Source organism: Dryobates pubescens, chromosome 34 (genome assembly GCF_014839835.1).
Source record: "Dryobates pubescens isolate bDryPub1 chromosome 34, bDryPub1.pri, whole genome shotgun sequence".
NCBI lineage: Eukaryota > Metazoa > Chordata > Aves > Piciformes > Picidae > Dryobates > Dryobates pubescens.
This window is the reverse complement of record NC_071645.1, coordinates 954061-977979: the sequence shown is the minus strand read 5'-3', so window position 1 is coordinate 977979 and position 23919 is coordinate 954061. Positions and strand designations below refer to the sequence as shown.

The 23919-nt window shown below is 64.4% G+C and overlaps 1 protein-coding gene across 1 annotated transcript; it reads right to left on the bottom strand.

Annotated features, from left to right (window-relative positions):
* Positions 1-341: 341 nt before the first annotated feature.
* Positions 342-23778, bottom strand: CEP164 (centrosomal protein 164). Its single transcript, XM_054175997.1, has 32 exons — positions 23694-23778; positions 22011-22098; positions 21601-21712; positions 20821-21052; positions 18652-18810; positions 17703-17828; positions 17169-17246; positions 15327-15440; positions 14688-14786; positions 14403-14459; positions 13154-13234; positions 11270-11352; positions 11050-11181; positions 10300-10506; positions 9194-9325; positions 8525-8741; positions 7938-8015; positions 7563-7694; positions 7118-7240; positions 6453-6596; positions 6152-6235; positions 5402-5470; positions 4960-5138; positions 4399-4525; positions 4004-4071; positions 3682-3850; positions 3198-3305; positions 2698-2809; positions 1829-2152; positions 1368-1434; positions 1003-1113; positions 342-456 (listed from the first exon to the last, which is right to left on the bottom strand). Exons 2-32 carry the CDS (start codon positions 22090-22092, stop codon positions 357-359), a joined length of 3906 nt encoding a protein of 1301 aa, XP_054031972.1. The 5' UTR covers positions 22093-22098; positions 23694-23778; the 3' UTR covers positions 342-356.
* Between the last annotated feature and the right edge of the window lie 141 nt (positions 23779-23919).

Below are 23919 nucleotides of genomic sequence, written 5' to 3'. Positions count from 1 at the left end.
AGTGAAGCATGTGCTGGGCACCAGCCTGGGCTCGTTTCCTGACACAGTCTCAGCTGGATTCACCTCCTCCCCGCTGCCCAGCTCCTCCATGGCTCTGCTGGTGAGCCCTGGCATACCAATGAGAGCTCTGTTGATTTACTGGAGCTCTGCTATTCCACCTCTGGCTTAAGCACTCTGGAAAGTCTATTTGGACATGTTAGAGGATTAGGAGAATCCACCTGGGAAGTTGGCTGCCTCCTCCCCCCAGCCCTCTCCTGTAGAGAGACCACTTCAAGGGCACAGCACAAAGCCAGAGCGGGGCTGGCCTGGCACCACCAGCACCTGAGGTATCTCTGGGGGGGGACTGGGCCCAGCTGTCAGTAATGGAACACTTTAATTTGTCTGTTGTCATCCAGTCCCAGCTGAAGCAGGCTGGGGGTGCTGGCAGGGGGCTTCTGTGCTCCTGGGAAGGGAGGTCTGGCAGCAGGGTGAAGGAAAAGCCCAGGAGGAGTGAGCCAGGCAGCAGCCAGGATGGGCACCGAGGGGCAGCAGCCAGCCTGGCAGCCCTGCTGGCCTCAGCCTGCTGCATGCCAGGGGACTCAGAGCAGCAGGGTGCTGGGGACAGCAGCACTGCTGCCAGCCTGTGCTGGGCAGGCAGCCCCAGCCCCACAGCACAGGCTGGAGGCAGCCCTGGCATGGCACAGAGGCCTCGCTCAGAGCCAGCACCTCAGGGCTTCCCGGGCTGCCCACAGCCACGTGGGGCTGGACCAAGGGCCCCAAAAGCAGGGGGCTGGATGCCCTCCTCCATGCTGCTCCCCAGGGCCCTGCAGAGCCTCCCAGCACAGCAGGAGCCGGGGGAGAGGCTCCTGGTCAAGCAGAGCTCCCAGGAGGTCCCTGCCGAGCACAGCTCCTCTGCAGGCACCGACACAGAGGCTCCCGAGCCTGAGGCACTCACCTGCTGCAGTGCCCTACCTGCTGCAGCAAGCTGGAGGCAATCAGAGCCCAGAGCCAGGCAAAGGATACACTTTGGAACCCCTCTGGAAGTCTTCCAACCACTTCTTGCTGGTCTCAATCATCCCTTGGATGCTCCTCTGCTCCGGCTCCCGGGCGCGCTGCAGCCTGCGGATCTGCTCCCTGCTGGCACGCCAGGGGGTGAGCAGGGGTCTGGGCAGCCCCCCAGGGGCAGCCCCAGCTAGCAGAAAGCTGCCTCCTCGAGCTCCTGCTGCAGCAGCCACCTGCTACCAGGCTGCTGTCGTCCTCCTCCAGCTGCACAGCAGCAGGAAGGTTCAAGCTCCCTCCCCTGCAGCCAGCACTGCCCAGCAGGGCAGAGCTCAGCCCCCGGTGGTGCTGGCACCGCCCCACAGCAACACTGCAAGAGCCTCACATACCCTGCAGGGATGTAGCCCAGCCTGGGGTCCAGAGGCCTGGGACTGCCACTGAGCACTGGGGACCCACCTGGGAAAGAGACATTAGCACAGACCCCCCCCCCCCCCCAGCACCACTCAGAGCTGGGGGCACTTCCATGCCCTGCCAGGGACACCCTGCCCCTGAGCCCCCTGCCAGCACACAGTGCCAAGGGAACAGGCCTGGGGACCCCCAGCTGCAGCTCACAGGAGGCTTCTGGAGGAGCAGGGCTGCCCCCCACCCCCTCCCTCCCTCAGCTGCCTCCCTGGGTGGAGAGGAGAGGCAGAACCGAGGCAGGATGCCCAGATCCGCCCTGGGCTGCCCCTGCCCAGGCCTCAGCTCCTTCCCAGCAGCAGCACTGGGAGGGGAGGCAGCTGCACCTTGCAGGGCTGGGGAATGCTGAGCAGAGGCAGGCAAGCAGCTGGGCTGAGGGCAGGAGGCTTACCTGGGTGACCCTGCTGCCATCTCCCTGCCGGGATGCTGTCCCCAGGCTGCCCAGCTGCCAGAGCAGAGCTCAGCCCATGGCTCCAGGCCCACTGGTCCACCAGAGACCCCCCAGCAGGGGGCTGAAGTCCTGCCAGGGAGGCATAGGTGGGCAGGGGGCCAGCAGGGCAGGGTGTGGAGGTGATGAGGGGAGAGTGGTGTTGGCTCAGGGAGTCCAGGAGGCCAAGGACCCCACTCAGCTCACTGCTGATGTGCTGCAGGGAGCCCCTCAGGCTCTGCACCTTCTCCAGCTGTGGGGCAGGGCACAAACCAGCTCTGAGCTCCACTGCCAGAGAGAGGGGAGGGAAGGGTCACTGGGAAGGCAAGGGAGGGCTGCTGACACCCCCAGCTCAGTGGGATCAGCAGCAGGATAGAGGCAGAAACCCTCCTGGGCAGCCCCTGACAAGGTTGGTGCCTTGGAGGCTGCCTGGGCACAAAGTGGAGGAGAACCAGGACAGGAAGGACAAGCCCCCCCCCAGTGCTGCAGGAGTGGGGCCTGGGGGGCAGGCCTGGGTGTGTGGCATCCACTGCCTCCCTCCTGTCCTGCTGCACCATGCAGCCACCAGGGGCCCTGGCAAAGTGCTGATCCCCACAGCACTGCAGGAGCTCCATGGGGGAGACCCTGGCACAGGACACCATGCCCTGGCTTCACCTCTGTGCTCCCATCCCTCTGCCCTGCCCCCACTGGCAGCAGATCAGATGTTCAACCCTGTCACAGGCAGCAGAGCTGCCCAAGGCACCCAGGAGCACCAGGGAGGAGCCCAGAAGGTGCACCAGAGGTGAGGGAAGGCAGGGCTTGGTGCAGGGCAGGAGCAGCAGTCAGGCACTCACAGCTTGGCTGAGGTAGGTTGGTGCTGGAGGAGCTGCTGCTGTCCTCAGAGCTGCTCAGGCCAAAGGTTACCTTCCTGCACACAGCACTCCTCAGGCTGTCTTCATCTGAAAGCTGCTCAGGAGGAGGAAGACAACACAACCAAACCCTGCTGCCAGCCCCCCAGCACAGGACAGCCACAGCAGCACTGGCCAGGCACAGCCAGGCTCAGCCTCAGCCCCCAACAGCTACAGCTGGAGGCCAGGAGGCTGCTTGGCTCCCTGGGGAGCAGCTGTGTGCAGCAGAGCCAGCAGCCAGGTGAATGGCAGCAGAGTGCTTTGTGCCTGAAGCAGGCCTCACAGCTCCTGCCTGGCCTGTGCCCTCCCCTCCAAGCCCTCCCTTCCCCTCCAGCCCCAGGGCCAAGCCCTCCCCTCCCACCACCCCCGGACACCCCAGGGAAGTGTTCCCTCACTCCAGCCAGGGGCTGTGTGCAGGCTGAGGCAGCAGTGCTGCTGGTGCTCACCTCCTCCAGCAGGGAGGCCTCCAGCTGGTTCAGCTTCTCCTCCTTCCTCCTCAGCAGCACCTGGCCCTTGTGCATAGCTGACCTCATCTGGTCCAACTGCTTTGCTTCCTGCAGGGCAGCAGCAGCCCAGCCAGGGGGAGGATGAGGCAGGGATGGCAGGGAGCAACCCCCAGGGGTGGCTGTGGGGTTGCCCCCAGGGGGGCTGCTCAGCCCAGGAGATGTGGGCTGGAGGGAGCCTGCTGCTGAGCCTCAGAGCGTGGGGAGGGCAGGGCAGGGGGCTGAGGCTGTGCCTCAGAGAGGGGGCAGCCCAAGGAGAAGGTTTCCCTTCTACCCCCCACATGCAGCAGCCCTGGTGCTGCCAGCATGGAGACTCTGAGCAGTGCAGGCAGTCACCAGCCCCTGCCCCTGGCCAGGGCAGTGCAGGGCCGGGCAGCCACGCCAGGGCTGCCACCACGCCTCAACACAGGCAGGCTCCAGGGCTCACCTGCTCCAGGTTCCTGTGGATGCCCTCCAGCAGCTGGGAGGTGTCAGGGTCCTGCACCACCTCCTGGGCCCTCTGCAGGTCCTGCTGCCACTGCTGCCTGGCAGCTCTGAGGGCCGAGCGCCGCCGGCGCACCGAGCGGGCCTGGCGCCGCAGGAACGCCTTGGCCCCCCTCAGGGAGGTGCCCTCAGCACTGATGAGGCTCCTGAGGCTGCAGAGGGACAGGGGGGGCTGGCAGGCTGCTGTGCCACCAGCCCCTGCCCAGCTGGGGGCTCCCAGCAGGCTGTGCGGAGCGGGCAGGAAGCCCGGGGCCGAGGGCACTCACTGTGCCAGCCGGGGGGCGCTGTCCTCGTGGCTGGGGCAGGATGGGGCAGGGACCTCTCTGGGGGAGTGCTGAGGAGGGGAAATGCTTCAACCACCAAGAACTCAACCCCAGGAACCCCCCACCAAGACCCCAGCTGGCAGCATGGCATTGCCCAGGTCCCAGGGCAGTGCCAGGGAGCTTCCTGGGCAGCACTGAGGCTGCTTCCAGCCCTGGCTCAGGCCCAGGGGCACTGCAGCAGCCCTCACTCCTTCCCCCCAGTGACAGCCACCACCAGGCATGGTGATGTCCCTGGCAGGGCCAAAGGCATCTCCAGGGAGGTCACTCAGCAGGAACAGAAGCTGGGAAGCTGCAGCCTCGGCTCCCTCAGCCAGAGACCTCCCCCCTGCTCCACTCACAGCTTCAGGAGCTTCCTGGAGGTCTTCAACACGGAGCTCAGCTTTCCCCCCGGCAGGTTCCACACCTTCTCTGGCCTCCAGGTCCCTCAGAGCCTCCTGCCTGCCCCTGACAGCTGCCTCCAGCTCGCTGCCACAAGAGAAGGCAGCGGTGGTGGCACTCCCCAGGACCCCCTGCCCAGGCAGCTGGCCCCAGGGGGGTCCAGAGTGGTCTCCCAGGCAGTGCAGGGCTGCGGGGTGAGGTCCAACACGAGCCCTGGCTGGGCAGGGCCACGTCCCTCCACCCCTGCCCCAGCAGCTCGGCTGCCTCAGGGCAGTCTCACCCCTGCAGCCCAGTGCCCTGCTCACAGCTTCTCATTAACCTCCCAGGACAGAGGAGGAGACAAAGGACCCTGAGGAGCAGGGACAAAGGGATTCACACAGCCAGGTCTGCAGGGGAGCCCAGGACCTCCGTGCCCTCAGCGGGCAGTGGAACCACGCAGGGACTGGGGAGGGAATGCAGCCCCAGGGAGCCCAGAGGAGAGGCTGAGGTGCTCTGCCAGGGGGCAGAGGCCTCACACACACCTGAGGTACTTCTGCAGCCGCTGGCTCCGTGCCTGCAGCAGATCCACCTGAGCCTCCAGCTCAGCCTTCTGCTCCTGCAGCTCCTGCAGGCTGCCGCGCAGCTGCCGCATGGACTCCAGGAGGCTGCAGTGCTCCTTCCTGCCCTCCTCCAGCCGCAGCTGAGAGGCTGCAGCAGCGTCCTAGGAGCGAGCCCAGCAATGCCTCACCCCCATTTCCCCAACACCAGAGCCCAGGAGCTTGCTGCTGCTTCCCTGGGGGCGCACAGCAGAGCCCAGCCCCGGGCAGAGCAGGGCTCCCTGCCCCTCGGGAAGGGGCTGGGGCAGCTGCCAGCAGGATGCCTCTGCAGCCTGAGCCCAGAGGGCAGCTCAGACCCCAGGCTGCCCTTCCAGAGCCACAGTGCTGCCCCCAGCCCAGCAGCTGCCCAGGGCTGAGGCACACAGACCTCTCTTTCCAGCTCAGCCCTCCTCTCCTCCTCCAGCAGCTGCTGCCTCTTCTTCCTCAGAGCCTCCTCCTGTGCAGAGAGGAGAGCAGGTGAGCAGCCCCAGGCCTCAACCCCCCCGAGGCCTGGTGTCAGTTCTGCTTTGTCCCCACCCCACACACACTCAGGTGAGGGCTGGCAGCATGGCATCCCCCTGGGCAGAGCCCTTCCTGCTCAGCTGGGGCAGCTCCCCAGGCACAGGCCCAGCCCCTGCTGCAGCCCTGCAGCCTCAGGCTGCCTCCAGCATTTCTCCACCTCTTCACTTGCTGACTCCAGTGCTGCTCAGGAAGGGCTGACAGGAGCAAGGGCACCTGCAGCCCCTGGCACAGGCAGGGGCAGCAGCCAGGGACCTCTGCCAGCTCCCCAGGAGTGTTTGGAGTGCTTCCCTCTCCTGCTCTGCTGCCCAGGAGCCAGAGCCCTCCTTCCCTTTTCAGAGCAGCAGGGAGAAGAGGAAGGGACTGACTGAAATCATCACTCAGAGGGATGCTGAGCAGGACACACCACCCTGAAAGGCCTTTCTGACCCTCCTGTCACTCCTACAGCCACTCCCTGCCCCCCAGAGCACCACCCCCACTGCAGCCATCAGCCACAGGGCTGCAGCAGCAGGGATGCTGCAGCAAATCCCTGCCTGAGCACCTCTGAGAGTGGCAGAGGGAAGCATGCAGAGGAGCAGCCCAGGCAGGGGAAGCCCTGTGGGCCCCAGGGCTGCCTCACCTGGCTCTGCAGCTGAGCTGCTCTGGCCTGGACGTTCCTCCTGCGAGCCTCAAGCTCAGCTTCTGAATCCTGCAGCTTCCTTTCCTGCACAGAGAGGCTGAGTGAGAGCAGCCCAAGTTCCTCACTCACCTGGCACAGCTCTGGCACCAGCTCTGCAGGTCAGTGTCTGAAGGGAGCTGCAGGCAGGCTGGGCAGGGACTGCTCAGGAGGGCTTGGGGTGGCAGCAGCAGGAGCAATGGTTTGAGACTGGAGCAGGGCAGGGTTAGGTTGGGCACCAGGTTGGGCAGAGCCTTCTCCTCACCTTCTCCTGGTGCTGGAGCTGCAGTGCAGTGAGCCTCTGGTCCAGCTGTGCCTGCAGAGCCTTCAGCTCTGCCTGCTGCAGCTGCCGGACGCGGGCGGCCTCGCTCCTCAGCCCCTCCAGCAGCTGCGCTCGCTGCAGCCGCTCCTGCCCGGGGCCAGACAGCCTCTGAGGCAGCCAGGGCCAGCCACAGAGCCCCCAGGGCCAGCCACAGAGCCCCCAGGGCCACCCACAGAGCCCCCCAGGGCCAGCCACAGAGCCCCCAGGGCCAGCCACAGAGCCCCCAGGGCCAGCCACAGAGCCCCCCCCCGGGGCCAGCCACAGAGCCCCCCAGGGCCACCCACAGAGCCCCCCCCCAGGGCCACCCACAGAGCCCCCCCCCAGGGCCACCCTGGGGACCTGAGAGAAAGCTGGGAAGGGGCTTCCAGCACAGGGCTTGGAGGGAGGGGATGAGAGGGAAGGGACTGGAGCTGGGAGAGGGCAGATGGAGCCTGGAGCTGAGGAAGAGACTCTTGGCAGTGAGGCTGGGGAGAGCCTGGCACAGGCTGCCCAGGGAGGCTGTGGCTGCCTCCTCCCTGGAGGTGTTCAGGGCCAGGCTGGATGAGGCCCTGAGCAGCCTGGGCTGGTGGGAGGGGTCCCCCCCCAAAGCCACTGCTGCCCCCCAGTACCTCCTCCTCATACAGCTGCTGAGCCTGGGCCAGGGCTGCCTGGTGCTCCCCTTTCAGCCTCTCCATCCTCCTCTCGTGCTCCCTCTCCACTTGCTGCCGTCGCTCCCTCATGAGCTCACTGAGCTGTGGGGGTGACACTGAGATGTCCCTCTGCACCCCAGCTCCCAGGGGGGGCCCTCTGCACCCCCAGCACCCAGGGGGGGAGGGCCCCCCCTCTGCACCCCCAGCACCCCTCCACAGCAGCCCCCCAGGAGAGGAACCTCTCAGACCAACAGGAGGGCTGCAGCCCAGAGAGCCTTGCCCAGGACCAGGCTGTGGCCTGTGCAGCACAGAGCCAGCAGCTGGCTGAGGGGAGAAGCTGCAGGGGGGTGCTGGCAGCCCCAGGCAGGGGCTGTGGCCCCTCAGAGCTGCCCAGGCAGGCTGAGCAGCCCAGCTGGGTACTTGCCTCTCGCTGGTACTCGGAGAGCTGGAAGGCCTTCCTCTGCACCTTCTGCTCTGCCCCCTGCAAGGCTTCCTGCAGCTGAGCTTCCTCCCTGCTCTGTGCCTCTGCCAGCTGGCTCTGCAGGCTGGCAGTGACCTGCCATGAAAGCCACCCACAGGGCTGTGTCACCCTCCTGAGGGGATGCAGCCAGCGCCCTCCCACGGGGAGCAAGGGCGCAGGCAGGAGCGGCACCTGCAGGCTCACCACCCCCTCCTGCCTGGAGCATGGCCCAGCAGCACATGCAGCAAGGGCAGAAAGAGGAATGGCAGCCTCCAGGCCAGCCCTGGGGACAGCAGCTGGGGGGAAACCTATTTCCATCCTGAGGGCAGCATCTCTTACCTTGTGGTGCTTCTCCTCTGCTGCAGATCTCAGCTGCTGCAGTTCAGCTGCAAACTCTTTCTCCAGCTCTGCTGCAGCCTGCAGGAGCATGAGGAAGAGAGGCTGCAGGGGCAGCTCTGTGTGCAGGGGCAGTGCTGCACAGGAGGAGCCTGCAGTCAGCCTCTGCACAACAGGGCAGTGCCTCTCAAACCACCCAAGATGCCTTTCCCCCCTCCCAGGGCAGCTGAATGGATCTCAGCCACCCTGTGCTGGCAGGGCCAGGAGCTGCCTGCACTCAGGAGCTCCCAGGAGGAGCAGGGCAGCAGCCAAGGAGCTGCTGTGATGCAGTCAGGGCTGTGGTGGTTTGGCTTGGCAGGGAGCTGGGCTCTGGCTCTCCCTTCAGCTGCAGTGTGGCCATTTCAGTGGTGGTTGTTTCACCAGCACTGGAGTGGACACTGGGGTGGAGTTCTCCTCCTCCCCAGCTCAGTGCCACCCCTGGCAGCATGCCCAGCACCCTCCCCTTGTGCCAGTCAGGTGCCAGGGATCTCAACAGCCCAGGCTGGCACAGACAGCCTGGGGCTGGCCCCAGGTGCCAGTGGAGGCCTCACCTCCTTCTTCTCCCTGTCTAGTCTCTCCTTCAGCTCCCTCAGGAACTGTTCCTTCTCTTGCTCCAGCTCAGCCATCTCCTTCTGCTGAGCTTCCTCCAAGGCCAGCTTCATCTTCTCCAAGGCAAGCTGCTGCTTCCTCTCCAGGCTCTCCCTCTCCACCACCTGCTGGGATTCCCACTGCTGCCTCAGCCTCTGCAGCATGGCCTCCTGCTCTGCCCTGCCAGGATTGCAACAAGAGGAGGCAGAAGCAGGTCAGAACGGCAGAGCCAAGAGGAGACTGCCCCAGGGTGGGACACAAGCCAGAGGAGCCTGAGAGCCACAGCACAGGGACTTAGCAGAGCATCAGCTGAGGCCCTGGCAGCCAGCAGCAAGGCAGTCAGGTGGGGAGCAAGCTCCAGCTGAGAGAGGGAACAGCAAGTGCAAGTGTTGCAGTGCCTGCTGCTCTGCCTCCCCCAGCTGCTGTCACAAGCCTGAAGAGACACCCAGCAGAACTGCCTCAGCTCTGCCTCCTGCACAGCCAGGCCCCTCTGAGGGTCTCCTGCCTGCCACCAAGGCAGGGCAGCAGCTGTGGGCAGCTCAGGAAGGGCACAGCCCCTGGTGCCATGCAAGAGGCTTCCCTCCCAGCCCAGCAGCCTGTGGCCCCAGGGGTGGCAGCAGAGCTTCTCTCACCTCATCCTCTCCTGCTCCTCCTGGGCCTCTGCAGCCAGTGTGGCTCTCAGCTCTGAGAGCCTCTTGGCTTCCTCCCTCCTGACACAGAGCTCCTCCTCCTCAGCAGCCTTTGCCAGATCTGCCCTCAGAGGCCTGAGGGAAGAGCAGCCAGGAAAGAAAGAGTTAAAGCAGGGTGAAGGAGGCTTCCATGTCCTCTAATGGCCTCCCCAGGGCCTGGAGCCCACTGCTGCTCACACAAGCTCTGCCTGCCCAGGGGGGCTCCACACCACCAGCTCTCCTCTGCACCCTCAGAGCCTGGCTGCTGCCACAGCAGATGCAGCCCCTGGGCACCAGGCCCCTGGGGCACTGGTTGTTAACGTGCCCTGTGCCAGCAGAGCTGGCAGCCACCTCCTCTGGAGGGAGAGCAGGCACCCAGCCAAGCTACCTGGGGGCCTTTGTGCCCCCCTGGGCTTCCTGCCTGCATGTGCCCTCTCTTCCCTTTGCCCTCAGCTGTGGCTCCTGGGCACCCCTGCCATGCCAGGCCACCACTGCTGGCTGCCTCAGTGTGCCAACAACAGAAGCCCCTGGGGTGGCTCTCAGATCCCTGTGCACACAGCCACCCCACTGCCTGAAGTGCTGCCTGGGAGCCCCCCTGGGAGCCACACAGCCCCAGGGGGCTCCCCTGGGGTAACCTCACCTCCTCCAGCCCCCTCCCCACCCCCTGCTGCTGCCACTGGGGCCAGGATCTGAGCAGCTGCCAGGCAGTGAAGCACTGCTCTGCAGACTCCTCCCAGGTCACCCACAAGAGACAGGGCCAGGGCTTGGGAAGCTGCAGGGCTCCAAGGCAGAGCTGGAGGAGGCTCTCTGGGCTGCACTGGAGAGCCCATGGGGGCTACACACAGCACCCACAGCAGGCCAGGACCACACAGGATTGTCTGTGTCAGGTCTGAGCCCTTCCCTCCTGCCCCCCAGCCTTGTTCCTGCCCCCTGGGCAAGGACCCCTCCAGCAGCAGCACCTCCAGGGGCTGCTCTGTGACAGCTCCAGCCTGTGGCCTCTGGCAGTGGCAACCCAGCCAGGAGAGGCTGCTGGGAGAGACAGGGGAGATGGAGGGGAGAGGGGAATGCACCTGAGGGATTCTTCTTTCTGCTGCTGAAGCTTCTCAGCCTCCTCCTCCTCCTCCTGCAGCTTCATCTCCTGCTGGAACTGCTGAACCCTCTCCTCCTTTGCCTGCAGCCAAGGCATTTCCTCTTGCTCCAGCCCCTTGGCTGCAGCCTCCAGGGACTCACTGGGCTGGGTCAAGGACTGCTCCTGCTTGGCTTCCTCCTCAGGCTGCCTGCCAAGAAGGGGAAGCTCCTTTGCAAAGGGCTGGCAGAGAGCTGAGTACCAGCAAAGGAAGAGCCACAGCCCCCCAGGCAGCACCAGGCCCTGGACAGCCTGGGGCTTGCCCCCCAGAGCTTGCCTTGGTGCCAGCCCTGAAGGTTCTGGCAGCTGCAGGCACCAGGGCTGATGCCAGCAGGGGCTGGCAGTGCCACTTGTGCCAGCCCAGGCCGTGAGTGCAGCCTGAAGTCTGCTGCCACTTTGCCAGCTGTGGCCAGCAGGAAGCCCCAAGAGCTGCACAGCTCCAAGCCCAGCCTGCCTCTGGCCTCTGCAGGCAGCACACAGCACAGTGCTGAGGTGTGAGGGAGGCTGAGGGGGAAAGCAGAGAGTGAAGAGCCAGAGGAACATCTGCCTGGGTCTGCACAGAGAGAAGCTGAAGCTCTGCTGGGCCCCCAGCCCCCACCTCCTGCTGTGCCAACACCAGCTCCAACCCCCCAGAGGGCACCAGGAGGGCAGAAGCTGCCATGATCACACCACCAGGACTCAGCCAAGCCCTTACATGTTCTGGGGGCTCTCCAGGGAGCCCTCTGCTCCCTCCTCTGGCTCCTGGGCCACCACCTCCTCCAGGCTGGGCTCCTCCACAGCAAAATGCTTCTCTCCTGGGGCTTCACAAGCACTCTGACCCCCCTCACTTTGCAGCATGGAAGAGGTGACAGAAGAAGAGATCAGCAGAGAGCAGAGGCCAGAGGCTGGCAGCCCAGGCAGGGAGTGTGCCATACCTCCCAGCTGCTGTTCCTTGGCTCTGCTCTTCCTCTGCTCTGGCTCTGCTGTGCCCTTTCTCCTCTCCTCCCAGCTCCTGGGCCTGCAGGTAGAAGCAAGCAGTGTGAGCCCTGCTGCCCCTGCCCCACCACAGCCTCTCAGCACCTCTCAGGCTCTGCTGGAGGGCAGCAGAGCTCCAGCCCAGTGCCTCAGCACCAAGCCTGAGGACCAGAGAGCCTCCTCAGGCTGCTGCAGAAGGCCCAGCTGGATGTGGCAGCCTCCCCTGCTGCAGGGAACCAAGGCCTGCAAGGGGCACAGGAAGCCCTCCAGCAGCACTGGGAGGCCTGCAGGCTGTGCCAGGGCTGCTGGGGTTGCTCTGCCAGCACAGGAGAGGAGCTCCCTGCCAGCACCAAGCACTCTGGGCACAGGCTGGGCTCTGCTGGAGGTCACTTTCCATAGCCAAGGATCACCACACTCCCTCAAAGGGGAAGCTAAACACCTGGAGGAGCAATGCCAGAGCCAGGAAAGCACAACAGAGCCTGGAAGGGCACAGCCTGGGAGCCAGCCCAGGGCAGCACTCCCCCCTGCCTGGTGCCCAGGTTGAGATGGGCAGGGCACAGGGTCCCTGCCCAGGCACTTGCCACTGCTCTCCCCAGCACACAGCAGGGAGGGGATGCTGAGGAAGCCCTTCCCCCTGGAACACCTCCTGAGCAGCCTCAGCTGCCTGCTCTGTGGCCTGGCCAGGACTTGAAACAGCAAACATCTGCCCCTGGAGCAGCCAGCAGCTCCTCAGCCCTCTGTCCCCACACTGCTGCTCAGGCTGCCAGCCCCACTGGGGGCTCAGGCTCCCTGCTGAGGTGCTGGAGCCCAGCAGAGCAGCTCCTCCACAGGCTCCTGGGGAGCAGAGCCCCTGCCCCACACCCAATTAAGGCAGAGTAATTTATGCAAATGCTCAGCAGAGCAAAGAGCAGAAGGATTCCCTGCAAGTGCTGTCAGCCTCCATCACATCAGCCTGGGCAGAGCTCTCCCAGGCCCCCTCCTGCCCTGCTGTACCTAATGGCTTCGACTCCAGAGAGCTCAGCAGCTCAGCAAACCCTCCCTGGCTGCAGGCAGCTTCTGCCTGGCAGGGGGAAGGAGGCAGAGGAGGGTTGGAGAGCTCCCTGGCAGCAGGGGAGGAGCTGCAGCCCTGCCCTTACACCAGCAGCAGCCTCAGGCCCTGCCTGGGAGGGCAGATCCCTGCCCTTGACCTGGGGACTCCAGCTGTGGCCTCAGCAGGGCAGAGCAGAGGGGGAGGCCAGGCTGTGCCCCACACAGGGCCCCCTCACCCTCAGGCCAGAGCCAGCCCCATGGGCACAGGATGGCAGGCAGCAGGGCCCCTCCTGCCCCTGCCCAGCACAGCTCCCAGGGAGCTCAGGAGCATCCCTGTGGCCTCCAGCACACAGCAGCCTGGAGGGCTCCTGGCCAGCATCCCCTGGGAGCAGCAGCAGGGCCAGCAGAGCAGGGGGCCAGCACCTCCACCCCCTGCTAGGTGCAGGGTGACAGGAGAAGGGACACCAGCAGCTTCCCCACACCTCTGCAAGCCACCTGAGGCAGAAGGCAGTGCCCCAGGAGCCCCTGGCAGCCTCCTGGGCAGATGCAGGGATGCTGCTGGGCATCTCCCTCTCCTCAGGGCTCCCTCTGGGAGCTCCAGGAGCTGCCAAGCCCCCTGAAGCAGGATTTGCCATCCCTGCAGCCCCAGCTGCCTCTGACCTACTTTCCCAGGGCTGTTCCCTCACCCCCAGCCTGCCCAGTGCAGGATGCCCCTCTGGCCTGTGCCCCAGCTGGCAGGTCCCAGCCTGGCACAGCCCCAGCTGGCTGCTGCTGCCCAGGGGCAGGGGAAGCCCAGGGAGCTCTCTGTGACTCACCAGAGGCTGCAGCAGCTCAGGGTCCTGGCTGGAGGCTGGCAGCTCCTCCCCCCCATGGCTGGTCTCAGAGGCCTGGGAGAGCTGAGAGACACAAGTCACAGCCTGCCCTGCTCTGCCCCCCAGCCAGCTGGGAGCCAGGGAAGCAGCAGGGACTGAACAGCACTGCACAGGAGGGCAGGGGATGGGCCTGGGCAGGACAAAGAAGAGCTGCTCAGGCAGCCCTGGCACAGGGCACTTGCTTCCTGTGCTCCTGCCAGGCTCTCTGCAGCCCCCCCAGATGTGTGCAGAGCAGCAGCAGCCTGGAAGGGCTCTGAGAGCCCACCCTGGCCTGGCTGAGTGCCAGGGGCTGCAGCACCAGGCAGCTCCCTTCCCCTCCAGCCCCCCAGGCAGGGGAGTGGGGGGCAGGCAGCAGCGAGGGCTCCAGAGCCAGGCCCCCACCGTGCCAAGCCTGGCAGCTGGCAGCTGCCTGCTGCCTTTACACCTCCAGCCCAGCCCTGCCCAAGCTGAGAGAAACAGCAGAAGGAGCAGAACAAAGCAGCAGGGGCAGCTGGGCTGGCTGTGAGCCCCCAGAACCTGCTCACTGGGTACAGATGGCAGCAGAGGCAGCTGAGCCTCCCTCCTCCCAACCTGCCACGGCTCAGGGCTCTGCCTGGCACCACCCTGGCCAGCACTCTGGGTGTGCAGGGGAGAGTGAGCTCCAAAGTGGGCCCTGGGAGCAGCTGTGCCCACCCAGGACACTGCCCTGGCTGGGAAAGCACTAAGAGCAGCTCAGGGTGGTGAGAGCTGGGGCTGGGCAGCCTGGAGAGGGCTGCAGGGAGAGCTCAGAGCACTCTGCCAGGACCTGAAGGGCTCCAGGAGAGCTGGGGAGAGACTTGTGCCAAGGGCTGGGAGTGCCAGGATGAGAGGGGATGGATTGGAGCTGGAGGAGGACAGACTGAGGCTGGAGATGAGGGAGAAATCCTGGCCAGTGAGGCTGGGCAGACCCTGGCACAGGCTGCCCAGGGAGGCTGTGGCTGTGCCCTCCCTGCAGGTGTTCAGGGCCAGGCTGGATGAGGCCCTGAGCAGCCTGGGCTGGTGGGAGGGGTCCCTGCCCCTGGCAGGGGGTTGGCACTGGCTGATCTTGAAGGTCCCTCCCAGCCCAACCTGTTCCATGACTCCCTGCCCCCAGCACAGAGCCAGGAGCCGCCCCAGGAGCCCTCCAGCCCCGGGGCCCTGCAGAGCCCTGCAGCAGCCCCTGCAGGTCTCTTACTTGGCCAGAGTCCAGCCTGCTGCCTGGCTGCAGATCAGCTGCTGCTGCTTCTTCCCTGGCTCCTTCCTCTCCCTCTTCACCCCCAGGCTCAGAGCCCAGGCTGCCGGCCAGGCCGCTCAGCTCGGGGGCTGCCCCCGGCCCCTGCCCGCCGGGCGGCTCCAGCCCCTCAGCTGCAGAGCTGGCAGCTTCCACCTCCACCTCTGCCTCTTCTTCAGCCAGGGCTTGGCTCCCAGCCTGCTTCCCAGGGGCTTCCTCCTCCTGCAGGCCAGACAGGCTGCTGTCAGCATCCCCAGGGAGGCCTTGGGCTGGCGTCGGGGGGCAGGCGGCAGCGGAGTCCGGGCGAGACTCTCTCCCTTCTCCAGGCTCTCTCGACCTCAGAGACTCCTTCTAGGCAGCAACCAAACAATTATGGCCACCACATCCCTGCCCCTCTGCCAGGAGGACACAGAGCACACACAGCCTGGGCTCTCCTGCAGCAAGCAGCAGAGCTTTGGGTGCTTCCAGCCCGGGCCGGTGCCCTCCCGAGGCAGAGGACTCCCTGCAGAGGGACACTCACTGCCAGCCTCAGCCTTGGCCTGGCCCTGCTGCCTCTGGAGCTCCCAGGGGCTCAGCAGATGAGAGGCAGCAGTGGCTGCAAGGGGAGGACCCTCCACCCTCTGCAGCAGACCCCTGCATGCTTCCACCTTGGAGAGCTGCCTGTGGCCCTCTCTGTCCCTGAGCCCAGCAGGTTTGGTTTGCCAGGGCTCGGCGCGGCAGCCCTCGGCCTTGCCTGGGGAGTTTGCTGCTCTCTCTCTCCCCATGCAACACTTCCACCAGCCACAGAGACACTGCCAGCTGCACACCACAGCCCCAGGAGCTGCCTGCTGCATGCAGAGCTCCAGTGACATCATGCAAGCAGGACCTTGATGCCATGATGCTCATCACCTCTGCCAGGCTGCCAGCCTCCTCCTCAGGGCTCCCCTGCTGCTGCAGATCAGCTCCAGCACCATCAGCCACGGGGCTGCTGTGGCTTCCCTCCTCTGCTCTGCTCTTCTCCTGCTGAGTGGGCAACATGCAGCAGCAGAGGCCCTCACAGCAGCTTCCCCAGCTGGCAGAGCCACCTGCCTGTGGCAGGACCCCCAGCCCTGGGGCAGGAGGCTCTCCAGGAGCAGAGCTGTGCCCACAGCAGCCCTCCCTGCCCTGGGCAGCAGCAGCAGGGCTCCAGCCCAGCCCCACAGGAGCTGTGGTGTGCAGAGTTTATCCCCCACAGCTCCAGCTGCTGAGGAGGCCTGGCAGGGTAAGTGCCCAGCACACAGGACCCCAGCTCAGCTCCCAGTGCTTGCCCAGAGACTGCCCTGTGCAGCAGGCACAGCCTGCACCTCCCAAGCTGCAGGCACCGCAGCAGGGCTTCCCCTCTGCTGCCACAGCACCCAGGGGTGCTGCCAGGGCCTCTGCCCTCCTCCTCCAGCAGTATCCCAAAGCCCTTCTGGACCTCACATGTCTGCAGGGACTATTGCACCACAGGAGCTCATGAGGCAAGAAAGCTGAGGCCAGGGGAGAGCTGAGGCCATGAGCAACCCAAGCTGCCCAGCAGCAGCACACAGCTCACACCAAGTCCTCCAGCACCTCACCCGGGGGCTGGGTCCAGCCTCTCTCCCCAGATAGCTCCAGCAGAGCCCTCTGAGGCAGGAGCCTTTCCTTCCCTCTCTCCCAGAGGCTCCTTCCCCACAGCCTGCCCTCTCCCCCAGCAGGTCACTGCAGCCACATCCTCCTCCCTTGCTTGGCTGGGGGAGCTCAGCCCTGGCCACTGCAACCCCTGCCCCCCATTACTGCTCGGATCTGCTCCCCAAACCCTCTGCTGCTGGAAGCTGGAGAGCAGCTCAGGCTTGCTCCTCCTGATGCCCTTCTGCTGCCCTCTCATGGAAGCACAGCAGAATTCCCTTCCCCAGCAGCAGGGCAGCTGCTGCCCAGCAGCCAGGCCCTGCTGCCCATTTCCAGGGCAGCTCCTGCTTCTGGGGGGCAAATTTGGGCCCCCAGCAGGCTGCTGCCTGCCTGGAGATGAGGGCTGGGGGCGGGGGGGGGGGGGGAAGCTTCCTTTCAGAGCCTCAGCAAAGCCTTTGCAGCTCTGCCATTGTGCCCAGGGCTGGCAGCTAAGTGCTTTACAGCTTAAGGACTGTAAGCTGCAGAGAGGATCAGGGAGGGCTGTAAAACACTTTAGAAAGAAATTAATTTGCCTTTCAGATGCTGGAGCAGAGCTCTCAGAGCAGGGAGGAAGGATTAATGTCAGCCCAGACAGCAGGGCCAGCCTGCAGGGCTGCTCAGAGCACTCCCACTGTGCCCCTGGCACCCCGAGCCCCACAGGCACAGAGGGAGCACCACAGGGCAGCCCCCCACGGGGCACATGCCCCCCCACAGGGCACCCCCCTGCTCGGGGGCCAGGGGCAGGGCCAGCTCCCCAGCAGCAGTGTCCTGAGCCAGGGGGCTGAGCAGCAGGGCAGGAAGCCCCAGGAAGCTCCCAGCTTGCCCACCAGCTGCAGGGCTGCAAGCTTCTCTCTTCACCCAGAAGGAAGCCAAGCTCCACCCTGCTCCTCAGGGCCTCAGCCTCCATCACCCTCCTGCCAGCACAGCCCTGCCTTGGGCACCACAGCTCTGTGCCCTGGGGAGGGCATCTGCACTCCCCCCACACCCCCCAGGGGGGTCCTGCTCAGAAGCCCCACAGCCCCTGGGCACCTCTGCTGTGCCCCTGGCTGGGCAGTGCCACAGCTCCTCCTGCCCTGTGCTCCTTACCTCTGACTCAAAGCTGCCTCCCAGGGCACTGACATCCACGTGCAGGTTCCTCAGCCACCTGGATGTCCCACGGAGGCTCTGCAGGTGTGGAGGAGCAGATGGCCAGCACTGAGTCCTGCCCCACAGGAGGGGCTGGGGGGGACCTGAGCAGTGAACTAAGGCAGCAGAGCCACAGCAAGGTGGAAGTATGGGGATGGAGCAAGTCCCAGCCAGAGCCTTTCTGCCCCCCAGGAGCTCTCCCCAGGAGCAGCCCCTGGCTGTGCCAGCCTGAGCAGAGACTGAGCTGGGAAGTGCCAGCACTGCCCAGAACCCATCCTGCTCCAGCCCACAGCAGCCCAGGGGAGCTCCAGGCAGCACAAGGAGAGCACATTAGGTGCTCTTTGGTGACCAAACACCACACAGAGGCAGTGCAGCACAAATCCAGGCCCAGGGGGAAATGCAGCAGCCAGGGGCAGGCAGCTGGCACCTGCAGAGCATCACCTGAGGCTCCACAGCCCGAGGTTACCCACACACAGAGCCAGGCCCACACACTACCTCCTCACTCTCCTCCTCTTCACTCCTCCCTTCCTGCAGGGCTGCTGTGTGCAGGGAGCTCAGCTCTTCACAGACCAGGCCCAGCAGCTTTGTGCTCTGGAGGCTGAGCTTGCAGGGCTCTGCAGGCTGAAGGCAAAGCAGAAGGGAAGTGAGAGGACAGAGGCAGAGAGAAGGGAGACACAAACACAAACCCTGGGGCCTGTGGGAGCAGCAGGGAGCTGCTGAGCTCCCAGGGGGTGCCCAGGATGCTGCTGCAGCCACAGCCATATTCCTTGAGGCCACTCTTCCCCTGGCACCTAAGGGGTTCCTGTCCCATGGGAGCACATCTGCCACACCTGCCTGTGCCTCACAGCACAGCCTCAGGAGCAGGAGGAGCCCAAAGCCCCACAGCCAGCTGGGGGGAGGCTGAAGCCAGCAAGGAGCAACCCCTCAGGTGCTGCTCTGTGATGTTTGCTGCTCACTGGTGGGTTTCCCTTCAAACAGATCCATTCCTGACCACTTAACCTCCTGGGTTGGATGACCCAAAGGTGACACTCACTAAATCAGCCCTCTGGCAGGGCTGCAAAGGTTGCATTCCTCCAGGAAGGGCAAACAAAGCCTCTGCTGCCTTCCTTTGTTCCTGGCCAGCAAGCAGAGAGGGAATGCTGCTGCTGGGGGCCAGCAGCTGTGCTGTCTCTCACCTTTCCTTTGGACACAAAGCAAAGCCCTGCCACAAGTAACAGACTTCTCAGCCACCCCCAGCAGCCAGGGCACCAACTCCCTCTGTCAGCCTGCGGGACGCAGCAGAGCTCCCCAGCAGCAGCCAGCGACAAGGAGCAGCGGGAGGCAGCAGGGAAGCAGAGGGTTAAGAGCCAACAGCAGTCTCAAATGCTGTCCTTGAAGCTTCTAGGTGCCCCAGGTCCCTGCAGTGTGCCCCCAGGGCTCGTTCCCAGCGAGGACAGAGCCTTACCTGCGCTCCTGCCGTGCCCACGGGGCTGGAGTCCACGGAGCTGCCCCGCTCCGAGTCCGCTGCCCCAGGCCGGGTGGGGGCCGGCGCTGCCCCGGGGCCTCGCAGCGGCGCCAGGGGGCCCCGGGGGGCTGGGATGGGTGCCAGCAGGCTGCCTAAGGGCTGGAGCATGCAGCAGGGACTCAGAGAGGAGAGCAGGGCTGCACAGCCCACCCTCCTTACTGCACGCTCCCCTGCTGGCTGCTGAGCCCACCCCTGACCAGCAAGGAGAGGCTGGGAGCTGGGTTTGTCCCTCGGGGAGACCTTATCACCAGGGAGCAGGGCACAAAGGGAGGCTGCCAGGAGGATGGAGGCTCCCTTCTGACCAGGAGCCCCCTGGAGAAGGGGTGATGGGGACAGGGAGGAGAGCAGTTGGGACACTGGAATCCTCTCCAAGGGCAGCAGTGGAGCTCCCTGCCCTGGACAGTTCTAACTCAGCTGACAGGGTGCTGAAGACACTCAATCCACCCCCAGGCTGAGGGATGGGGAGAGGGAGATGAATATGCAGCAATCCTTCTTCCACCCAGTCACTGCCACAGCAATGCTAACAGAATAAATCAGCCTCTGGGCTTCACTAATTCCTCTCTCCAGACACCATTAACTCCAGGGCTGGAGCAGGGGGTGCTGCTCACTGTCCTTCAGCAAAGATAAACTCATTTCCATCAGGCTCATTCAAACTTTGGAGATGATTTGCAGTTTGTCTGATATTTATAGCCAGAGCCCTCAGCAGCTACCCCACAGCTCCCTCACACTGCTCAGGAGAAACCTGAGCTAGCAATTTGCTGGAGCCACAGCTGGGCAGCAGCAGCAGCACCAGCAGAGCAATTCATTAACATCACACACAGCAAGCTCCCAGCTCAGTTTGGTCTTCAGAGCAGGAGATTTGCTGAGTTCTTATTAAATTGAGGCATTTGCTTATGGGCAGAGACAACAGAGCTGGGATGTCCTTCCCAGTGAAGGGCAGGATGCAGCAATAGGGACTGGAAAGGTTTGGGCAAGCCAGAGAACCACTGCAGAATGGAGGTGCACAGCATTCCCTCCCTTGCATCTCCCCTCTGGAAGCAGAGCTGTGATCTCCTGGGGGTCTGTGGAGTAGCTCCAGCAAACCTTTGCTGCTCTCTGGCTCCTGCCTCCATCAGCTCCCTCTGCTCTAAAGCCCTTCCCTCAGGCCTGCTGATGCTCTCCCTGCTTTGTGTGGATTGATGGCAGCACAACCCCAAGCCTCAGCTCCAACTTCTCTTCTTACTTCTTCCCCCAGGTCCCTTGCTGTGGGATCCCAGCTCCTCCTGAGCACATTAAGTGGCTCCTGCAAGCTCCAGTTATCTGTGAGGCTAGGATCAAAGGGAGCAGTTCCCATTGTTCCTGGGATAAAAGCTCTTTTCCTCTGGCTTGCAGCACACCTGGACTCCCCTCCACTGGAGCCCTTCCAGTCCTGCAGCTGCCTGGCTGCGAAGCACTGATCAGGCTCACGGACACTCAGCCCTCATGGCTTTCATCTTCCACTTCCCTTTCAGCCCTTCATCCTCAAAGAGCCTGGCTTTGTCCTCAAGGGCCTCTAGCAGACTACTGACAGCCTCAAAGCCTTGGGAAGAGGATTTCTTTGACACACAAAGGCCTAACCTCTACACCACGACAGCGAGGCAGAGGAGTCGAGACAAAGCTTGGCTCACGTTTCTGGAGGTGTTTTAGGCCCTGCTGGACATCAAGATCAAAGCTGCTAAGAGAGAGGCCTCCTCCTACCATCCTCTCCACACCAAAGGAGGTCTGGCAGGGTCAGCTGAGCCCTGGCACCAGCAGGGGGGGGGGCAGTCTGTTTGGCCACAGGCCTGCAAACAGCCTCCTGATGTCTGCTGCTCTCTCTTTGCCTTCTCCTCTAACCCATCTGGGTCTGGCTCAGGACTCTCCTGCCAGGGGGAGCAGAACAGCCGAGGGCATCTGAGCAGAGGACACTGAAGGGAGGAGAATCCCTGGCTGCATCTCCTGAGCAGATAAATATGAGCAGAAAGCTGCCCCAGGCCAGGTGCAACTCTGCCAACCCTCCTCTGCAGCAGGGACTCAGCCTCATTCCCTACCCAAAGCGTTCAGCCTCTGCCCAGCCTGCCCCGGGGGCGCCACAAGCAGAGTCCTACTCACTGGGGATCGCTTCAGGGACTGCTTCTCCTTCTTTTCCTTCTTCTCTTTTTTCTCTGTCTTCTCTCTCTTGTCTTTCTTCTTCTTCTTCTCTTTCCTCCTGAGGGGGCCCTGTGCCAGCAGCTTCTCTCGCTCCCGCAGGACGAGCTCTCGGTACTGAATGTCGCAGGGGTGGTCCCACATGGACTGCCCAGTGGCAAAGTTGAAGTAATAGAGGTCACCATTGGTGTCCTGGCTGGAGGGCAAAGGCAGTGTGAGGAGATGGAAGAGCAGACACAAGAGCAGCTGCACCTCCCACAACATTCTGGCTGGATCATGCCAGCCCCTTACGCCCCACGAAGGGGAGAGTGAGTGGGTTGGAGCTGGGGGAGGGCAGATTGAGCCTGGAGGTGAGGAAGGAATCCTTGCCAGTGAGGCTGGGGAGAGCCTGGCACAGGCTGCCCAGGGAGGCTGTGGCTGTCTCCTCCCTGGAGGTGTTCAGGGCCAGGCTGGATGAGGCCCTGAGCAGCCTGGGCTGGTGGGAGGTGTCCCTGCCCCTGGCAGGGGGCTGGAGCTGGATGATCTTGAAGGTCCCTTCCAACCCAACCCATTCTGTCAGTCTGTGAAGCAGCTCTCACAGGGGTTGCTCATCTCCTCTGCCAGCTTCTCAACCACTCTTCCCACCCCTCCAAAGGAGAGCTGAGCTCCCCCACCCACAGGAGGCACATCTGTGCTGGCACCAACCCCCCACCACCAGCCAGTACCCAGCTCTGCTGCCAGGACAGCTGCTGCCAGAGCTCTCACCAGGGCTTCCACTGAGGTGGCAGCGGGGCCATGATGCCTTCCCTTGCCAGCCAGATCAGCTCTGGCTCCTTCTCAGGGTTGATCCCAATCTCCCAAGCATAATTCCGGACTTCTAGGAGAAGAGAAGAGGAATGTGTGGAGATGGCCTCCAGCAGGCTCTGTGCAGCAAAGCCAACCCCCCCAGCTGGAGCAGTGGGCACCTGGGAAGCCTCAGTCCCCAAATGAGGGTGCTCAGAGCTGCAGTGAGCAGCCTGGCATCCACCTTCACAACCCAAACCCTGACTCTGCAGCTCTGCCTCCTCTGAAATCCCACTCGTCCCACCCCTCCCCCCAGGCTCTCCCTACCCCTGGGGGTGACTTGCATGCCCCAGCCCCTTGCCCCAGCCCCTGGCAGCACAGGGAGGAGTTACCTTGCTCACTGGGGATGTAGCTCTCATCATAGTTTTCCTCCAGGATGATCTGGTCCCCAATGCATATCGTGGCTTCTGCCATGGCCCCCTGCACAAGGAAGCAGGACATGGTCACAGGGAGCAGCTGTGCCCAGGAGCAGACCCTCTCCACCAGAGCCTGGTGACAAGAAACAGCTGTGCTCAGGAGCAGACCCTCTCCACCAGAGCATGCTCACAGGGAGCAGCTGTGCTCAGGAGCAGACCCTCTCCACCAGAGCATGCTCACAAGGAGCAGCTGTGCCCAGGAGCAGCTGTGCCCAGCAGCAGACCCTCTGCACCAGAGCATGCTCACAAGGAGCAGCTGTGCCCAGGAGCAGTCCCTCTCCATCACTCAGAGTGAGGAAGAGCCCCATGGGAGGCTTGGCACCAGGGAACAAGGGGCATTGGGGCTGCCAGGCCTGCTGCAGATGGGAAGGGCCAAGAAGTAGCCCAGGAGGTCTCCTCAGACCCCCTCCAGGCTTTCAAGATACTACAGAGAAGAGGAGTTCCTGCTTCAGGCTGTTCTTACCTGGCAAAAGCTGAGCTGAAAGGAGAGCAGGGAAGGAAGAGAGAGCAGTAAGAGGTTTGTCCCAGAGCAGAGCACAGCTCTTGGGCAGCAGTCCCTGGGCTTCAGCAGCACTGCTCAAGGGCAGGGCAGCTCCTCCACATCCTGCTCACCTTGCCCTCCCCAGGGGACACTTCAGAAGCTCCAAAAGGATCCCAGCTCCACCTGTCCCACCCCGGGAGCATTGCTGCCCTGCCTACCTCACAGGCAAGGACTCAGCCCTGCTTCTGCTGGGCCCTTGGCATCCCTTCAGCACAGCTTCAGAGCTCATTCCCTCCCCCTGCAGACAGTCCCAGCCAGGGCTCTGCGGGGCCAGCACTGGGCTCCAAACACCAACCCCAGCTGGAGCAGGCTCACCCCGGGCCGCCTGCCGCTGAGCCCTCACCACCCTCTTCACCTTCCCCTGTCCTTAGCCTGCTCCCTGCTTAGAGCTCTTATGCAAAGCAGGTCCCAAGCAGCAGCTAAGCCTGGCAGATTCTCAGGACACACCGAACCACACCGGCACCGGCCGCGCCGTTCCCCCCCGGCAGAGGCGCTCCGGTTGGAGGCCCGCGGGGAAGGAAGGAGGGAAGGAGAGAAACAAACCCAGAAAGGCTGGAGGGAGGGAAACAGGAACAGGAGGGAGGGAAACAGGAACAGAAGCGAGGGGCCCCTCGCTCCAGCCCTTCTGTTCTGGTTTCCCTCCCTCCTTCCCCGCGGGATTCCAGGCCGGATTCCCTGCCCCAGCAGCCCCTGGACAGGCAGAGAGGACCCGGGGGGGTGGGATTGGAGCCTCGGTGCAGCCGCGAGTGTCGCAGCCCGGCCGGGCTGGCAGGGCAGCAGCTCCAGCCCCAAACAGTTCCGACCGGGATCCAAAAAGGCTTTTCCCGCCCGCTTCAGGGCTGCGCGGCCCCGAGCGCCTGGGCGGGCTGTTTGGAAGCCACGGAGCACACGCACAGCCCGGAAGCGGGCACGTCCCCGTCCCGCCGGCAGACCCTGCCCCGCTCCCGCCGCACCATCTGCCCCCGGCGGGAACGGCGCCGGGACCGCGCAGTCCCGGCCAAGCGGCACATGGGACAGCGCGGCACCGGGCACCTCTCGTCCGGCCCCGCATAGCTCACCCCGGCCTGGAGGTCCAAGCCTGGCCCCGCTCAGCGGGGCCGCGGCCGGGCGCTCGCCGCCTCCACGGCTGCCCGGGGCCGGCCGCGGCTTCCGGATCCCGTTGCCCTGGCAACGGCAGCGCCCGCCCTCGCTCAAATACCATTGGGCAGCGAGCGGCCGCCCTGCTCGCGATTGGTTCTGGCCGCCTGACGTCAGCGGCGCGGCGGCGCCTGCCGGGGGCTGTAG